Below are 18,058 nucleotides of genomic sequence, written 5' to 3'. Positions count from 1 at the left end.
CCATCACAGTGCCTGACATTCAGTACTTGTTGTATTTCAGTGAGTGCTTTAGAGTCCTGACTGCCTGGGACCACACATCATGGCTCTAGTTTGCCTTTTCAATTCAAACATTGTCAACTTTGATCTTGTGCTTATCCTCAGTATGTGCAGATCAACACAACGCTCACCTGGATGCTGTGAGCACTGCTCTAGAGAACAGTATTTTGATAGTTCAAATGGCGCTGGGCCACCAGTGCTGGTGATGGTCTACAGGACAGTGTCTCCCCCAGACTGGCTCAGACATGGAGAGAAACTGGAATATCATCACGATTGCCCTTGAAGTTACAGCCTGCAGCGGCTGTCATCTCCTTGTTCTCTCCTTCACCTTGCTCTCAGCTGGACAAGGAGAAGGATGGATGGACTGACCACCTCTCCTGACTGTCTCTAAACCCATTCTGGGGTGGAGAAAACTTAGCACTTAACCTCCTGCAATTACTTTCTGAGTTTGGCCTATACTTCAGGGACTACATGGAAAAGTACTTTAAAGAGAGACAGTTTGACAGCTATTTTTAGGTATTCATTGAGCAAAACACTCTCCAACATCTGCTCATCAATCAGCTCTCTCTTCTCTGAGCAAACCTGACAGGATGAGCAGAAGGAAGATGACATTGTTTTATGTAACAGAAGTAAATTTACTGGAAAAATGATGCAGCAGCTTTCTAGCTGGCTCTTGCTGCGTGTTATATGTAGATCTTGAGTCCCCCCTTTGCTGGCTTGTGCTGGAAACCGACCATCCAAACGCCCAAGCTGGACAGAGAGTGAGGCTTGGGGACTCCGTGCGTTCTTCTATTTCCCCCGTGGTTTTATAGGTGCCTGTACAGAAATGTGCTGCTTCAGCTTCCCTGAAACATGTCACTCAGGCAAAGTGATGAACCAGCACAAGGAGGACGGGGAATATTCAAGACAGTAGTCGCAGCCAATAGCAACCCCAGGGCTGAAAGATGTTCACATAAATCATCCAGTGACTGATCTCACAGAGCAGTATGCGAGAGGGGAGGCTGGCTCGCAGACAGCCTGCAGCGTGCAGAGGTCCTAACGCAGACGGCTTGCGGCAGTCATTCAGCACTGCTAGCACCAAGAAGAGCCTGACCTCGTGGGCAGGTGCACATCTTTTTTTTTCTTTTTTTTTTTTTGAAAGCGGTTCTCAAATAAGCAGGTAAACATGAAAAGCAGCATGGGAAGATATTCTGCATTATTCCTGCTAGTTTGAATTTATATTTGCCCTGCAACGTGGGAACCAGCCTGCTCCCATTCCTCCTGGCCTTGAAAAATGAGAGAGGGAAACCCAGGGAAGTGAGTCATCAAGGAGCTCCTGGAAGAAGAGAGACCTAGATTTAGTAAATGCAGAAGGTATTCCATAACCCAGGCTTCCCAGCTGAAAGAGCCAGCAAATTCAGGGTACAGCATCCTTCTAGCTAAGCTGGACATCGCAGAGGTTGGTGCTTTGCCAGGTTGGCCAAAGTTGCATTTATCATTCATCTGCTTGAAGTTCTCCCTCCCAGGAACCACATGGCGAGGCTGAAGGACAGTTTATTACAGCATTCCAATAGTTTGCATTGTGGACCAGCAGCTGCGTGTCACCAGCTGGCGGTTCGTCTGTGTGACTAAGCATCTAGAGCTCCCAAATTTAGCCGTTCAGCTGGAGCTGTTGGCAGTTTTTCCCTTGATTTTTTTCCCTTCCTATATAATAAAGGTAGGCAAAGTCATCTCATGGTGACCTCCATGTTATTTCTTTTCAGTCAAGGGGTGGCAGTCCAGACCAGGCCAGCATAGCCTCTGATACTTGGCCTTGCAAAGTTTCTAGTCTAAATTGTCCAGACAGGCAAAGCACAGGGGGGATGGAGTGATTTGCTCAATGTCACACAGGTTGGTGGCACAGCCAGAAATTCAGCCCAGGCCCCCAGAGCCTCCGTGTGTCACCTCGTCCCCTGGACCACATGTGCTTCAGGCAAGCATTTTTGAAGACGTCCTCGTGCTTCAGCTGAAACCAGGATGGCGAGTTCATGGACAAGGCAGGGTCAGCAGAACAGGGAGGCAGACAGGACTTGGTGTGTTATGCTTCGTGCCAGAATATTGATCCACTCGGTCTTTTTAGGTCAGGAGGTCTTCAGAGAAGTGCTTGCACTGATGGGTATCATGGGCAGATGAAGAATAAGCAAGGAGGATCTTTTTGTTATTGCACTGGACCGAGATACAGGAGATCTGAATTGTTTCCAAATCTACTGCAGATTCATTCTGTGATGGTGGAGAATTTTCTTAAACCCTCTCCGTCCTAGTTCTTCCTCTCTCTTTCTCCGTTTGACTTTACTGTCTATAGACTCAGTGAGGGAGCCTGATGTTCGTACAGAGAAGGGTACAAAGCCTTTTCCTCTGGTCCCACTTAAAAAAAGGAAGAAAAGCAATGAAAGATGGTAGCTGAGAAAACAGGAGAACAAAATCTCCCTTGTTTTATACTGTTTGGAATAGCGTGTTTGTGCTGATGGAATGGATGATCAGCAGCTCAGGCTGCCCCCACTGTGGCTGCCTTGCTCGGGCAAGCCAAGACACCTGCCCAACCCACTGCGTCGCCTTTGGGGTGCCCTGCCATGACACTCCCAGCCCTCCCGCTTTTGTCTCAGACTCAGGAAGATGAATAATTGGGGGGATAAACCACGCTGCCTCCCGAGTCAGGGAGCGCTTGAAGGGTGTTTTCCTTCAACATTTCACTTGGTGCTGATACAACTAGGATGGTCACACCCCCCATACCCCCTTCCTAGACAAGGGCATGCAACCACACAGTAACAGAGTATTTCTCATCATGATTATCAGCTTCCCCGTCTTGATTACCATGGCTAAAAGGAGAAATCAGGGTGGGCAGATGAGCAAACAGCCCCTCGCAGCGCTCTGTAATGCCACGTGCCACTGAGGAGGACACGGAAACATGTTTGTAGGAGGTACCCAGGATCTGGGGTATTGCAAGGCAGTGGTTTTTGAAGGAACAGGCATACAACGCTGTAACACCTCTTTTGGAGCTATCAGCCAAATTTTGCAGTTCCCTGCAGCACAGGTAGGGACAGAGCTCTTTCAGGCTGTGCTGGTTGACATCTCTGGGGAACCTTTCCTTTGCAAAACCGATTCATGCAAAATGCTGAAGGACATTGAAGCAGAAGCCAGCACCGTCCTCCCAACGCGCTGTACACACGCTGTCTCCAGCATCTCCTGGGGCAGGCTGTGAAGCCCTGTGCTTGCTGCATCTGGTGTGTTCTGAGCAAGCGAGGTGCTGTGGGTCTGCTGTAGGATGCAGTGGGAGCATCGTTGCAAATGAGATGTTGTCTGTCAAAAAAGGACGTGTAGCGTTTCAAGGCATGTGTTGCGTATTGCCTGTTGTCTATTTACTCATAGACAGGAGTTGATGGAGACTGTTAGGTTGTAACAAGTGGATTTTGTGTTTACTTGCTCCTTCATCAAGAAAAATCTGGGAGCAGCCTCAGTATAAGTGTTTGGGTTGTTTTATGGATTGTTCTGTCTTACTTCTTACAGGGTTACTTAAAGCAGTGCCGGAAGAGGAGGGATATGTTCAGTGATGAACAGCTAAAGATCATCTTTGGTAACATCGAAGATATCTACAGATTTCAGATGGGTTTTGTCCGGGACTTGGAGAAACAGTACAACAACGAGGACCCCCATCTCAGTGAAATTGGACCATGTTTCCTTGAACACGTAAGTTCATTTGGCATTTTTGTTTGCGAGTTTTAGGGTTGTTTTCTTGGGGAGGGGGATGGGAGAGCAATAGCAGAGAAAGTCAGGAGGCAAGAACTGCTCAGAATAACTTGTGTACATCAGTACTGTTCTAGTTACACATCACAGAATACCCCATGGCCTTCCTTTTGCTTCCTGAGATGTAAGTGCAGGGAGAATTCAAAGTGAAGCATATAGTTGGATAACTCCCCCAGTACGTTGGAATCCCAACACCTTTTCACATCCACCCTTACGTTATGTAGGTATAATGCCCCTCACCTACTCCCCACCTTATTTGGCTCTTCAGAATATGAATTAAACCCACTCCCAGGCCATCCTAATCAGGTCATGGATGACCAGAAGGTTGGAAGAGGTAAGAGAGTCCAGAGAAGTAAAAAGAGGCCTTAGTTGTGTGTTACACAAAAAATGTAGAGGAGAGCAAATGCCTGGGCTGTTGGCTGTGGCACTGAGACGGATTTGCAAGGGATGAAAAACCCACGCAGCTTCATTTGCCTTCCCCTGCGGAGGCGTTGGGCAGGGTGGGGAGGTGCCAGCTTGTGCTCCTTGCTGCCCAGGTGGCAACAGGGCAGCAGATACTTGCTCACACTCAGTGCACACTGAACAGGACGTTTTAGCTGACGATACAGTCCTGGAGGCTTTTGCCCAGCCCATCGTACTGTTACATAAGCCACGTATTACAGGAGCTGGTAAATTGGCCAGTGTTGTAAATATGTCAGGAAACGTCAAGAAAATTATAGTCCTGCAGTTGTAGGCTTTCCTTTAGGGAGAGTGAAATGCTGTATCAGAGCTTACGTATGAGGTACTCCAGCCCGGGATGCAGATCTGTACTGTTACCTCGTTACTGACAGTCAGGGCTGAGCTGGCAACAGTTCACTTCTTATGAGAGAAATTCGTGATAGACCTTCAGGAAACTTCAGCAGGGCATCCCTGAAAAGGTTCACAGCGTCTCATAAGCATCATTGGTCTCCTAATTGAAAAGCAGGTTTCTTTCTGAGAAGATCCATGACGGCGTTAACGTTGCTCGTTTTTATCAGAGCCTGCTATCTCTGCTGCTTGCTTCCAAAGCAGCATCATATTCCAGCTCTGTGCTAAAAAGATGGAAGAAATCTTGGTGAGAATCAGTAGCTAAAACTTCATGTCTTGAGGCTGTGCTGTCAATTCATTTATAGTGACAATAGTACGAATTACTGCTGTTATTCAGAGGAATATCTGACACTTATCTGTCATCAGGCAGGGGCTGAAAGCTGGCTAATAAACTCCTGGTAAATTATCCCTGTGTAGCCATTTGGGGAAACTGAGGGATGAGGACATTAAGCTCCTGTTATATGAGTCTGCAAAGCACTTTGTTCCTCATCTGCTTTAGGAAGGGAGGTGTCAGTGCTTGGCTCTTGGTCCCAGGCTCCCCTGTTCCCCAAAAGGCAGGTTATTTGGGCCCTTATGGGACTGAGAAATAAGAATTACTGGTCAAGTGTATTTTTAAAAAAAAAGAATCTGTCCTTTCTGTAGTTTGTAAGGCATTGGCCACAACCTGATGTAGCATCTCGGGCTGTTGACCTGCAACACCTGGGCTTACATCTGGGCTTATATCTCAACTACAGTCTTAATACATGATGTTGGGCAGTCAGTTGGTGTCTGTCTCTCCCTTCCAGTGTAATCTGTCTTTGACCTTCCTACTGCCTTGTCTGCGTGGCCCAGATGAATCAAGCCTGAGTTAATGGTGACAAACTGCCATGGCCCCATCTGTGGTCAGTGAAGGCAGAAAAAGGAGATTCCAACAAAATTCGCACAAAAAGACTTGTCAGACCAGTGCAAAGGGAGGGTGGGCACATGTGTGAGGGATTTTTCTTTGTTTTTCCAGTCTTTGGTGTTTTCTGGCTCTCTCTGGTCCTGGGGAAAACCACACAGTGGTTGGTGCCTTGGGGTCCCTGTTGGTTAGGAGAATTTCACATGTACCCAGCACCTAAACACTTGCCAGGTGCTTCATGAACTTTCAGGGAAAGAGCTCTAGAAATAACAAGGTTGTCTTCTTGTATTACCAAAGGCCAGAGCTCTGCTTGGTTCTACCTTTACCTTTTATAAAGAAAACCCCACTGCACAATTAGAAACTGAGAACACCCACAACCCTGTGCAGAGCTTCACTTCAACACAGCCTGTACCTACAGAGACCTCAGCGATGTGTCAGCATGCGGGTCCCTCTCTGCCTCCCTTTTCCCCCAGAGTGACCACGGAGCACCTCCTCCAAGCAGGAAAAGTGCTTCGGGATCAGTCCTTCCCCCTCCTGCTCATTGGGATATTCTTTCTCCTTTAGTTGTCATGTGTTCTTGTTGGCAAGTTGGGTGGTGGACTGCTCGCAGGCCTGGTCTGACGTGTGCATCCCTTTTCTCCTGCCTCCCACAGCAAGACGGCTTCTGGATCTATTCGGAGTACTGTAACAACCATTTGGATGCGTGCATGGAGCTTTCCAAGCTGATGAAAGACAGCAGGTACCAGCATTTCTTTGAAGCGTGTCGCCTCTTGCAGCAGATGATTGACATTGCCATAGACGGTTTCCTTCTGACACCGGTGCAGAAGATCTGCAAATACCCGCTGCAGCTCGCGGAGCTACTGAAGTACACGGCGCAGGACCACAGGTACGCCCGGCTCTCGTTACGTGGGGAGGGTTTTTGCTTTACATGGCCTCTGCACACACGTAGGGGTCGGGTTTTTTTCTGTCCAGCTCTTCTCTTCATGACATCTTGTATAAATTGAAGCAGGGCAAAGGTTCAGCAGACAGTTAGAAAGCTTCTCAAAGCGCTGATTCTCAACGGAGCCAAACTCATCTCTGCTATAATCAGACATGTGAACTAATTACCCTTGGATGTACTTTCTGATGCTACCGGTTACACTAGAAAAATTACCTAATTAGCATTCAGTGGTCAGAAAGGCTCATTCCTGTATCCTGGAGAGGACCTCAGCACGTAGCAAGTAGAGGGCCAGGATCCGCAACTCAAACTTGAATATCACACAGAATCACAGAATCAACTAGGTTGGAAGAGACCTCAGGGATCGAGTCCAGCCGTTGCCCTGACACCACCATGTCACATTTGGGGAGGATTCAGAACCTGCTCTGCTTTTCAGCCTGATTCCATCCCATTTTGCCATTGGGTTTAGGTTCAGAGGAGCATCCAGCAGTTTGGTTACTCCCCAAAATTTCCAGGATGTCTTTTGAGATCTCATCTGCTGATGAGGGCAATCAACCTGACTCCCTGACCTAGTGTAAATCAAGAATAGTACCTATGGTATCACTTGTGATATACTGCTATAAAAATAAGATGAAAGAAGAATGAGGCCCCCTAAGAGCAGATTTTCTCCTGCCTTGCCAGTTTTCTTTTTCCAAAACCCATTTAAAAGGAAGCGCTTCAGAGAACAAAAAGACCACAGATGTTTCAGAAACTTCTGCAAGTGTTTGATTTTTTGTTTTTCCCCAAACCCAGCTCTAGAAGTGCAGAGGGACGTGATATGAGCAGAGAGATGCATTGATGTGCTTTGACCTGATTCACGAGTTTGATTCATACTAGCTGAATGCCCAGTTCAAAATCACTGATTTGGACATGCATCTGGCTCCAGATCCAATTTCTGGTTTTCCCTTCATAACGAGACCGAATCAAACTTGGAGTGGACTCATGGGAACGTTAGGGTATCAGAAACCAGCTCTAGGATCCCAACTGTTGTGGCTTTTTTTCCTTACCAGCCATGGGTTGTCCCCACACTACTTACAGTGTGAATTCGGATGCGGCTTTATGATGGGAAGACACGAGCAGCCTCAGAGAGAAGAGGTCTGTGTTTAAAGTGACCTTCTCTGAGCTATTTGGTAGCAATACCAAAGGGGATGTGGACAGCATGATTACACCAGGGTTGAATTATTTTGGGGAGTACATTCCTTTTTCCTTTGGGTTGCTTTAAAATCAACATGTTGTTAAGTAATCAGATATAGTCGTACTCTGAGGAGACTTGGACCTTTCCTGTGGTTAAGCAATAATTAGTAGATTCAGACTGAGAGCTCTTTTATTGGATTGTGTCAGTGATAGGACATGGCCGTGGACACTTCGTTTCTCTCGTTTCTTCATTTTCTGAAAAGGGAAAGCAGGATTATATTTGCTTGTGTTGCATCAGTGAAGAGTAAGCCCCCTGCAGCTGTAACACAGTGCATATAGGAAGCTCGTGCCTGCACAGAGAGCCAGCAAAAGAGCAGTGCCTTAGCTCAGCCCTGGATCTTGGCATGCTTCTGATGGTGTAGGCATGCCCTGGAGAGCTTACTGACTCACGGAGGAATGGTGGTGTAACGCAGAAATGGGGTGGGTTTTACCACACCTCCCCGTGCTCTAGCTCCCCCAATTCAAGCGTTCAAAGACCCTGGGAGGGACCGATCCTCCAGGCAACCCAGCTCCCATCCCAGACAAGCTTAATGCCACCAGTGGGGAAAGTGAGGCACAGAGAGCGTGTCTTCCTCACCACCAGATGATTCTGCACTGGGGCTGTGCCGAAAACCCAGGCTGCCCTGGCCGCCTGCTTGAAATACAAATGTTTTTTGCTCGTATAATTCTGGCTTTGGGATCAGGGCTGAGATGAGCAAAGCCTGAGATCAGAAAAGCAAATAATCTTTGGGGAATGTCATATTGTGACAGTATCAGATGCAGGGAAAAGCCAGATACCTGCAGGCTGGGATACCGTCGGGGTCAGCTATGAAGAAGAGAAGCTGAGAAGCCAACTGGGGAGCTTCAGCTGGGCCCATTAATCAGGCGGCGAGTTGTCCTCGTGCACTTGCAGTTCGACAGTGCTCGCAATTGGATTGCGAGTCTGAAACAGGAGCTAGAAAATTATAGAGTGGACTAATACTCATAATGAGATCAGGCTCATCGTTGGATGGATTAGGAGTCTCTTAGGCACTGTGATTAGAATTTAATATGTAGAAAATACTGTTAAAATCAATTGAAGCATTTACAGGGTAAGGCAAAACTCAGAAAGGACCAGGAGTCCCAGTGAAAGCAAATATGTTGGCTTCATCTAACAGGGGACATTCTGTTCTTTTTTCTCCCCCCCCCCGCCTTCCTCTTCACTAATATCGTACTTGTAGAGCTGTGGATCTTCCCTGTAACCAGGTCAGGACAACAGAGCTGAAACCAGAAACGTGACCACTCTCCCCCAAGTTAGCCTGTGATATTTGGCAAAATTCTGATTGAGCACTGGAAAAGAGGTCATTGCAGCCCCAGTATAATTGACAAACAATTTATTTACCTTAATTTCATAGTTAATGCTATCCTGTTATTATTTCACTGGCCAAATGCTTTGATTCTGTTATTTTTCTTCTAAGTTTTTGCCAGCTCTGCCACAGACATGGGCTAGGAGCCCAAAAAGTTCAGTCATGACTCTTTCTTCATTACTGCGTGAAGGAAAAATATGCATGGGGTTTTCTCTTCGAACAGAACATTAGAATCAGTGAATCAGCATTACCAAGATAAAACCCATCTTGACTGGCACCGGCCCACTCCGCACGGAGGCAGGCATGGGGGTGTCTTCAGAGCCTGGCTCCCTTCAGTTGCTTCTTGTTTTGAGACTGGTTCATTTGAGTTTTTCACAAAGCCACATCTGTTCACCTCTTAAGGATTTACTCCAGCTTAATATGAAATATATGAAGGTGCTACATGCAACTTGCTGGTGCCCTGAGGATTCCTGCTGCAGAACTGAGCTGGAGTTAAGAGCGTATGAACATGTTACGTGAGAAAGGAGACTGTGTGAATGGATGGACTGACATCAGCCTCCCTTCTTTGCATAAGCATAATTGCTGGGAGATTATTAGTGACTGTCTCAAAACCCTACACCTCTCTCTGCCTCTGCAGATCCTTTCTGGCCACAGTGACTTACCTATTTCCCTACAAGAACTCACAGACGGTTTGAAGCCCAGACTAATGTCTCTCTGGCCTAGCTCCATTCCTCCCTTACACAACCAGGTGCTCACTTCATACAGATGGCCCCACAAAGGAAGGCACAAGAAATTCTTCATTGTGTATCATGATGGATATGTCAGACAGCCCATCCTCTGTTCTCCTTTACTTTGTTGAAGGACCAGTCCTGATGTTCTGGAATTTGTAGGATTTTTTTTTTAACCTTAGCTAGAATTTTGACGTAGGAATTAAATAAAAATTGAAAACGCATCTCAAGATTTCATCCAAGAAAGGATGGCAAAATAACAAATAATATTCTGTTGTATATCATATTGTGATTGTTTCTTAATATTTATCCTGTTTGGATCACATGGGGAAATGGATCTAATTCACAGCATTCACCCCTATTTTGGCTGTCACCAGTGCAATTCTTAGCAATAATCAATAAAACTGTTCCCCCTGCAGCTGCCCAAGATCGCAGTTTTTCTCATTAGTCAGCAATCAATATCAACCCTTAAGTTAATAATATATTATGGTGGCATTATGGCAGCTGGCCTTGTCTGTCTTCCTGATTGAAATGAACATTAAGGTTCCTTGGAATGGAAAAGAAGGCACAAGGCAGGAATCAATAGCATTGATTTCAGCATCACTTTTTGAAAAGACTGATCATCATCTTTGCTGGCCCTGGCAGGAAGCTGTTTTCACTCTGCGTTATTACACTCACAGGCCCATCCAGGAAAAAAAAAAAACAAACCAGAATCACTTTGATTCGCTCACCTGAAATCTGCAGTAAGAGTGAATGCCACGGGATAAATGCTCTGTGGCACTTTTGGAGTCACCTTACGGCTTGGAAGGGGCTCCGGCCTTGTGTCTGACAGAAAAATATTTTCTAATATCCATTTTAAAAATGGAAAAATCCAGACCCAAAGACATAGGCTATAAAAATACTCAGTTTCCTTTAAGATGTTCTGTGCTGAGCACCTTAAGCCTTGAAAGAGCAGTATCCACAGCTGGTGTGTGTTGGGTTGGTAGAGGCTAGCCTGTGCTCAGTTGGGCTCCCCTCCTGCAAACCAGCGGAGGAGCTGGCTGGTTTCTCTGTCTCATACACGTGCCATTTCAGTTTCAAGCAAGCTGCTCTTTTGTGATGATCCAGAAGGACATTGCGGATGGAAAAAATATGGTATCGTAATAGTGAGTGGGAAGTCTTACCTGCATTTCTTTCTAAAAGGATGGTGAGATTGTGCTGCTGCTAACAATAGACTCCTGTGCATTTCCACTGCGCATCAGGCTCCGTTTCATGGACTTTCCTTTTGTGTTTGACAGTGACTACAGATATGTGGCTGCTGCTCTCGCCGTCATGAGGAACGTGACTCTGCAGATCAACGAGCGGAAGCGGAGACTGGAGAACATCGACAAGATAGCTCAGTGGCAGGCCTCCGTTCTGGAATGGGAGGTACAGCACCTGCTTGGCCCTCATTTAAGTGCTATAAACCTGGAAAAAGTAAATTCCTTGCAGTTGTTGGAATTATCCTAGACCATGTAGTTCATTTCACACAACATGGTCTGGATATATGTTGGATAAGACCCCAGAACTGGGATTCAACTTGGGAGAAGACATATTTACAGACTTTGGAGATGGTACTAACGGTGTAAAATGTTAATGGTACTCTGAAGAAAATCTAGGGTCCAGTTCCAATTCCATCAATAGGAATCTGGAGTAACCTTTGCCATTGCAGTGCTGTTGTCCTGGGAGTAAGTGAGATCTGGATCAAACTCTTATGTGCATTCTGGCTCTGTGCTTTGTCGTTGGGGAAGAAGTTAGGGAAAGAGGGAGGAAAAAGCCCTGGAGATGGTGACAGGTTAAGAAAATGGAGAAAACTCTTCTGGTGGTTGCTTCATGATTAGGTTACATTAAGCTGAGGTTAGAGATGCTATTTGCACATTTACAATGAGTACCCACTTAAAGGTATTTCTGAACCAACCCTGTAGTGATGGTATAATTAAGGAGCTGAGAAACACAGGCAAGGCAAAGTGAGCAGAGGGGTTCCTCACTAGCAGGCCTTCAGTCTCCTACATTTTTGCCATATGTTTAAAAAAAAAAGCCATACTAAAATTATGTTCTCCTTTTCTTTTCGTTCGATTTTTTAAAAATCATTGTGTGAATGTAACCTGCAAATAGGATTTTTGAAGCAGACCAAGGACAAATGTTTTTTTAAATCCCTCTCTGTGTTGTCATCGATCCACGTGTTTAGCAAGTGGATAGTTAGAGTGATGGAGCAGCCTTTTTGTTCCTCACAGTCATGAAGATCTGGAATAACTCCACATTCAAGTCAATGAGATCATACTATGTAAATTAGTATATGGGAAAGTTGTATTAATCCTTTAATTATTTTTTTTTCTGGTAAAGATCTAGGAGAGCTGGGAGGAGAGGGAGAGAAATACAGGTGCCTCACCTTGTTGTGTATCTTTCGTGATGGAATTAGTTTCATTGCTGTAATGAAGGTTGGATTCTACCCTGGCTCTCTTGACAAAACATAAATGCAGCAATTATCGCTGGTCCTTAAATTATGACTGGCTGTGAGAGCAGAGAATGCAGATTATTTGCTTGATTGTTTTATTGTTGTTTATGGTGAAGAAACCTCTCTCTCACTGACACGCAGAGTCATTTTCAGAATTAGAAAACTGCTCTCAAGGAGGCACAGGACCATCCGATATATCTTCAGCCTTCAGTATATTCCATGTGATGAGCTAATGGGTGTCATTTGTAAGAAATGCACAGACCCTCATTGTAAATAAATCTAGATTAAGGACGGATCAATTCCAAGCCAGTGAATATTCATGTGTCAGAGTAAAGCCAAGGTGACCTCCACAGAGGATCTATGGAATAGCAGTGTCTTTTTCTCTTCCATTAGCTCAGTTGATAATTCATTTTTATTTAGCCATATCCTTGATAATTCATTCCTGCTTAGCTTTAGCCGTATCCTTCATAATTAATTCCTGCTTAGCAGTACCTGTTCTTTATCTCCATCCTGTCCTCAGGAACTTACCAAATCATTCTTCCAGGCTTTTTTCAACTCTTCCAAATTTTAAGCACAATATTGCAGCAACATCCTTCAGCTTCTCATAGTACAGCAAAACCTGCTGTTGCTACCGCTCAGAGATCCGATGGGAATACAGCTACTGCCCCCATTCAAAGGAAAACACCTTTCTTGCCATTTTTATTCTGTATTTTGGCTCAAGAAGAGGCCTAGAGTTGTGATGAGAACACTAGAGGATGAGAGCTAGATCCAACAGAGGACTTCACTGCTCGATTCTTTCCTCTAAAGTAACTTCTGAATCATCAGATCCAGCTCTGACTTCACAGATGTCCATGTAATGGGCAGAAGGATGCACAAAACCCCAAAACACTCAGAAGTTAACTATAGTATAATGCAGGAAGAGAGCAGGAGAAAGCAAAAGCAGTGCCAGATGGTTAGATCTGTCCTAGATCTGTGCAGATACCCTCTTCAGGCATTGCAAACCCAAGCTGCTAACCTCCAAAACCCCACTCAGCTGACGTCTGTCTATAGGACATGTCTCCCAGGACACAGGCCTTCAGGGTTGATTTCCTACCCAGCCTGTGGCGGTTCAGACCCTCATCTTCTCCACGTAGGTGTTATGGAGTAGAAGAGGGGTTTCCTGGTATGTCTCCCTCGCCTCTTCCAGTCTGTGAGGAACATGCATTTCTTATCTGGGTCAGAGCAGAAGACCACGACTCCCAGTGCATCTTCGGTGGAGAACACTCTACTGAGAGTGTGACCTGCTGTCACCTCTGTGCTTCTACAAATGCTTATGCAGTTTATATCAAGTGCTCACTGAAAGAGACAGGAGCCCACAGCATCCCCTTCCCATCTTTCTGTGGCCCTGTTCCTGCTCTGATCAGAGCCTGTGCCCCCCAGCAGCCCCTTGCTGTCCCTCCGTGTGTCACAGTGGCTTCCTGAGCTCTTCAGCCGGCACGGATAATCCCCAGTTTCCACTGTATGTCGCACTTGGCGAATTATTTTGTCAGCAACCAAGGATAAAAGTTTAAGTACATTGAAATCTTTCTTTTGGAGAAATATCTGATTTTCCTCAACATCTCTAGACTAACAATGTTGACTCTAATTTGAAATTGCATTTTCATTTCTAAATTTACCCATGTTTTGCAATGAGATGTTGGAAAAAGATTTTTAAAGCAGAAGAAAAAATCCAAACGAAACACAAAATATTTAGTGAGTGAATATTTGAAATGTTCTTGTATATGAAGTGTGTGTACACATTTTCTTGCAAGGAGAGGGTGTTATATGGAATGTATACAAATAGAAAAAGTAGGGGAAATCTCCTGGCTAATTTAAGCAGAAGGGTTTTTACTGAATCCCATGGAGTTGTGCCTGTGTGTTTCAGGAACCATTTTTATCCCTCAAGATTTTCTGCGTGGCCCCATGAAGATGAATTTTTCAGGGTCAGCATTTGAAAAATGCAAATATCCTTGAGTTAAGCACATTTTTTTTTCCAAGAAGTCACATAAGCAGGGTCTGATGGTTTAAATCGTGAATGGGACCAAGAAGGGGTGACCTGGCTCTAGTGGCAGCAGATAACTGTGCTGTGGCAGCCAGGGCGTGAAGTCTTAAGGAATTATTGGCAGCTTTATACAAGTAATGACCGAGCAGAATCTTAAGGGAAGATTCTGATCTCACTGACTGCTGTAAATTAGAAATAATCCCAATCACTTTGAGATGTGTTCCTGTATAATTCGTAGGAACGTGGTCTTGACCGAAGAGCCTGGATTGGACTGGTGCCATGTATGACTCACTTCTTTATTTTATAACCTGAATTTCCAATATATAAACAGCCCTCGAGAGGTGCTGCCCCTGCCTACACCAAATTTTCTAGTGCCTTTTGTCCCTTCAGTTGTTAATGGCGCAGAATGTAGGGCTTCCACCCCCTCCTGCCGAGCCCTTTCGATGTCTGAGAGCTCTCGTCCTTATGAAGTCTTCCCTGATGTTCAACCTCTATTTCCCTTCACTCAGCGTCATCCCCTTACTCGTAGTTAAATGCCCTCAGATCAAAACGGTGACATTTAAAGGCAGGCAGGAAAAACCAGCACACAGAGTCAGCTGGAGCAGGTTCAGCACAGCCTGCGAAGTCTCCTCTGGATCAGACTTCAGAGGGGCCAGACGGAGCCCATCCTGGGCAGCCTTTACATGCTCAGCCCCTTCTCGTGCTCTTGCCCTCTGAGTTACACATCTCGGCGGTTAGTGGGTAATATCTAGATATATGCACACACCCCCCAGTACTATGCAGAGTTTATTTCCACAAAGCCCATCGTTTCTGTGTCCCTGCAAGCCCCGCTTTGGGCAGTGCTGTGTGTCCAGGCACAGCGCTGAGGCGGTGGGAGCGCAGGAGCGGTGCCTCCCCGCCTGCCGTGCTCTGGCTGCTCCTGCGAAGGCTTTGCTGGACGGCCATCGCAGGAGCATGGCCCCCGCTCTCCTGTCCTCATGGCTCCTGCATGGAGGGACCTGCTGGCCCTTTGCTCGGGCATGACTGCGGTGCCCACCGCAGCCTGGGGTGCAGCTGCACCCGTGCTGAGTGCCCACATAGACAGAAACCAGCTCTGGGCTTGGGCAGACCTCAGTCTGTTCTGTGCCTGAACCAAGTCAAACCAAAATGAAGCAGCAATCCCTGCAGCATCTCAGGCTCCCTCTCCAGCCCTCGTGGCAGCTGCCAGCAGCGCTTTCCCCCCTTTCAGAGCAGGTTCCTCTTGGAGGAGGGAGGTGATGTGGTACCCGTTCCCTGGGAGGGGATCTGTGGAGGTCCCCGAGCCAGTGGTGGGATGTTTGGCACAGGAGTGAGCCTTGCTCATCAGCCTGGGTTAATTTTCACTTGCTATTTAAACAGATTGGTTTAGGGAGGTATTTAGATGTTTCTACCAAAGATTCCCATGGGTTCTCACTTTGGCAGGTTTCAAGAGTATTAAATTTACATGAAGGGAAAAATACATATAATGGAGAAATATAATGAACACTGTCCTTTTAAACATCTTCCCATTCTTGTTATTTACGGGTCCTTTAAATCAAGACTTGGTGCCCTTCGTTATGTAATATACAATAGTTGGCCTCAGCCTAATACTACGTTATTGAATCCAAGAATGACTTAAAAAAAACGCTGCGTGCAACAAACGTAGTGTTTTCAAAGTGAGGACAGCCGGATGAGAAATCCTCGTGGGAAAAAAATCACATCAGGGACTGAAACTGATCCTTCTTTTTTTTTCTTCTTCTATTTCCCTGCCCCCCCCACCCGGCAACAGAAGGTATCAAAAAATGAGCCTGATGAAAAGGACAACGCTTCTCTCACTTTCCTTTTTCTGATCTTTCTGTAGCCCAGAGTGCTAATCAGCCTGTCAGTCTCTAATTAAAGAACAGCAGTGTCAGGCAGAAGAGAGCCCTGCTCGCTGCATGTTAACTAGTAGAGGGGATTTGTGCCCAGCAGTGACAGCAAGGAGCCGTGTCGGGAGGTAGGCTCGGGCGCAGGGGAGCGGGTCCCACGGGCTGATGAGCATTTCTGAGCTTGGGACAGTGTCTGCTCAGGGATTGCTTGTGGGAAGGAGGAGTGGGGCGGACTGGGAGGGGTGACACGCTGCAGCTCACGGCGCTGTGCCTGCCCTTGTTACGTTGGGACTCCCAACAGCATTTCTTTCATGACACTAGTGAAAACCCCTTGATTCCTCCCATTTCCTCATCACAGAAAGTGGTGGTCACCTGTAGCCTAGTTGGGGAGCTGATGATCGACATCTTTCCACAGCAGCAGAAGAGCTGACCCTCTGCTGCAACAGTCAGGGTTAGCCCTAGGACTACACATGTCCTTCTAGCGCTGGCAAGCTCGAGGGAGCGTGAAGCACACGTCCACCTAGATCTGGGTGACCTTCTGCTCCCATTACTGTGCGCAAAGTAGTTGGACTCTGCCTGTGGCTGCACGAAGAAAAGAGGGGTCAGCTTGCTTTTTGCTGCCCTTTGTACATAGCAGGATGCACAGTGCAACCCTTGATGCAGGCTGGGAGGGCTGAGGTTTTCTGTTGTAGGCTTATAGGATAACTGGGGTTGGAAGAGACCTCAGGAGGTCATCGAGTCTTCTCTTGGCCATTTGCTGCTGTGCTCTGCTGAAGGCAGGAGGACATCTGCCAGTTCAGAGTAACTAGAAGTCCAGCCTTTTCCTTTTTAAGCAGTATTTCTCTTAACTTACAGAAGGATATGGATGATCCAGCCTCTCCAGGACTTGCTTGGAAAAAAATGGAAAAGAAATTTTTTTCTTAGTTTTGTGTAGGAATGAAGGGATCCAGGCCTAGGGCTGGCTTTAGAGAAGGACTGGGAGAGGCATTGTGGCAAGCCCACCTCAAGTGAGGACCAAGTATCGAGGCATGTCGGGGCAGTCATTAGCAGTGGAGCAGAAAAACAAATGCTTCTCTCCTTGCCTGCCACCCTGCAAGTGACTCCGTGAGCCCCCTGGTAGGGCTGCTCCACGAGCAGAAGACAGTTCATGCTGTTCAAAGAGGGGTGGTGGAACCGTGTCAGGGAAAAATGCCTTTCAAGGTTCGTTGCACCACGCTGGTGTGTTGCTGTGGCAGCTGAGGGCTTGAGGAACAGGCAGGGCCATGGAGATGCTGCTCTTGGGGGCTGAAGGCTGGCCAGCCTGTGCTAGTCCAAAACTATTTGTGATATGTACTCCCAAATTTGCTAACCTGGCGTTGGAAATCATCTATTTCTAGCCTATAGACTGTATATATAAATTGTTTTCCCAACATAAAAAATGCAGTACAAATCCTATCATTTCAGATCTGCATTTTTTTGGTTTATATTGCTTGCAGGGACCACACAGTTTGGATTCAGCTAATCAAGTAGAAGTGTTTACAGAGTCCTCTGTGTGTCCTCCGGCTTGAGATGCTACCACAGGAGTAAAAGACAAAACTGGCTTTCTATTTTTAGCAGCCAGCCTCTTCTAGGCTCGCCCCCTCTCATAAAAGCTCCCTTCCATAGGCTTGTATGAATCTTCTTCATATAAGCTCCTGTTTAGCCAGGAAAGCCCACGATTTCTGGAGCCAGTGTGGTTTCTTCAGAGGCTTCTTGTTCAAGGGCTTGTGTGTACCTGAGCTGTCACAGCAGCGCCTGGTCCCTGGTTTCTGGCCAGGAGGCACCACGGCTGAGATCGGACCCTGACACCACACTCCTGAGACGTTCCACGATGCGCAGCCCATCCCTCCGGGGAACGACCCTCTGTGTTCCCGGGAAGTTACCCCTAATTAGACCTTCAGCTCCCGCAGCCACACAAGTGAGATGGAGAGGTGGATA

General features: G+C 46.5%; 1 protein-coding gene across 2 annotated transcripts in view; it reads left to right on the top strand.

Moving 5' to 3' along the window:
* Positions 1–18,058, top strand: part of ARHGEF9 (Cdc42 guanine nucleotide exchange factor 9) — a 214,434-nt gene that overhangs the window by 163,926 nt on the left and 32,450 nt on the right. For both annotated transcript variants that reach the window (XM_068408403.1, XM_068408402.1), the window contains exons 7-9: positions 3,559–3,738; positions 6,175–6,407; positions 11,022–11,151. In XM_068408403.1, coding sequence (XP_068264504.1) covers positions 3,559–3,738; positions 6,175–6,407; positions 11,022–11,151 — 543 coding nt within the window. The remainder of the gene's footprint in view (positions 1–3,558; positions 3,739–6,174; positions 6,408–11,021; positions 11,152–18,058) is intronic.

Source organism: Nyctibius grandis, chromosome 10, assembly GCF_013368605.1.
Source record: "Nyctibius grandis isolate bNycGra1 chromosome 10, bNycGra1.pri, whole genome shotgun sequence".
NCBI lineage: Eukaryota > Metazoa > Chordata > Aves > Nyctibiiformes > Nyctibiidae > Nyctibius > Nyctibius grandis.
Note: the sequence above shows the minus strand (reverse complement) of the source record. Positions and strands in the feature narration are given on the sequence as shown.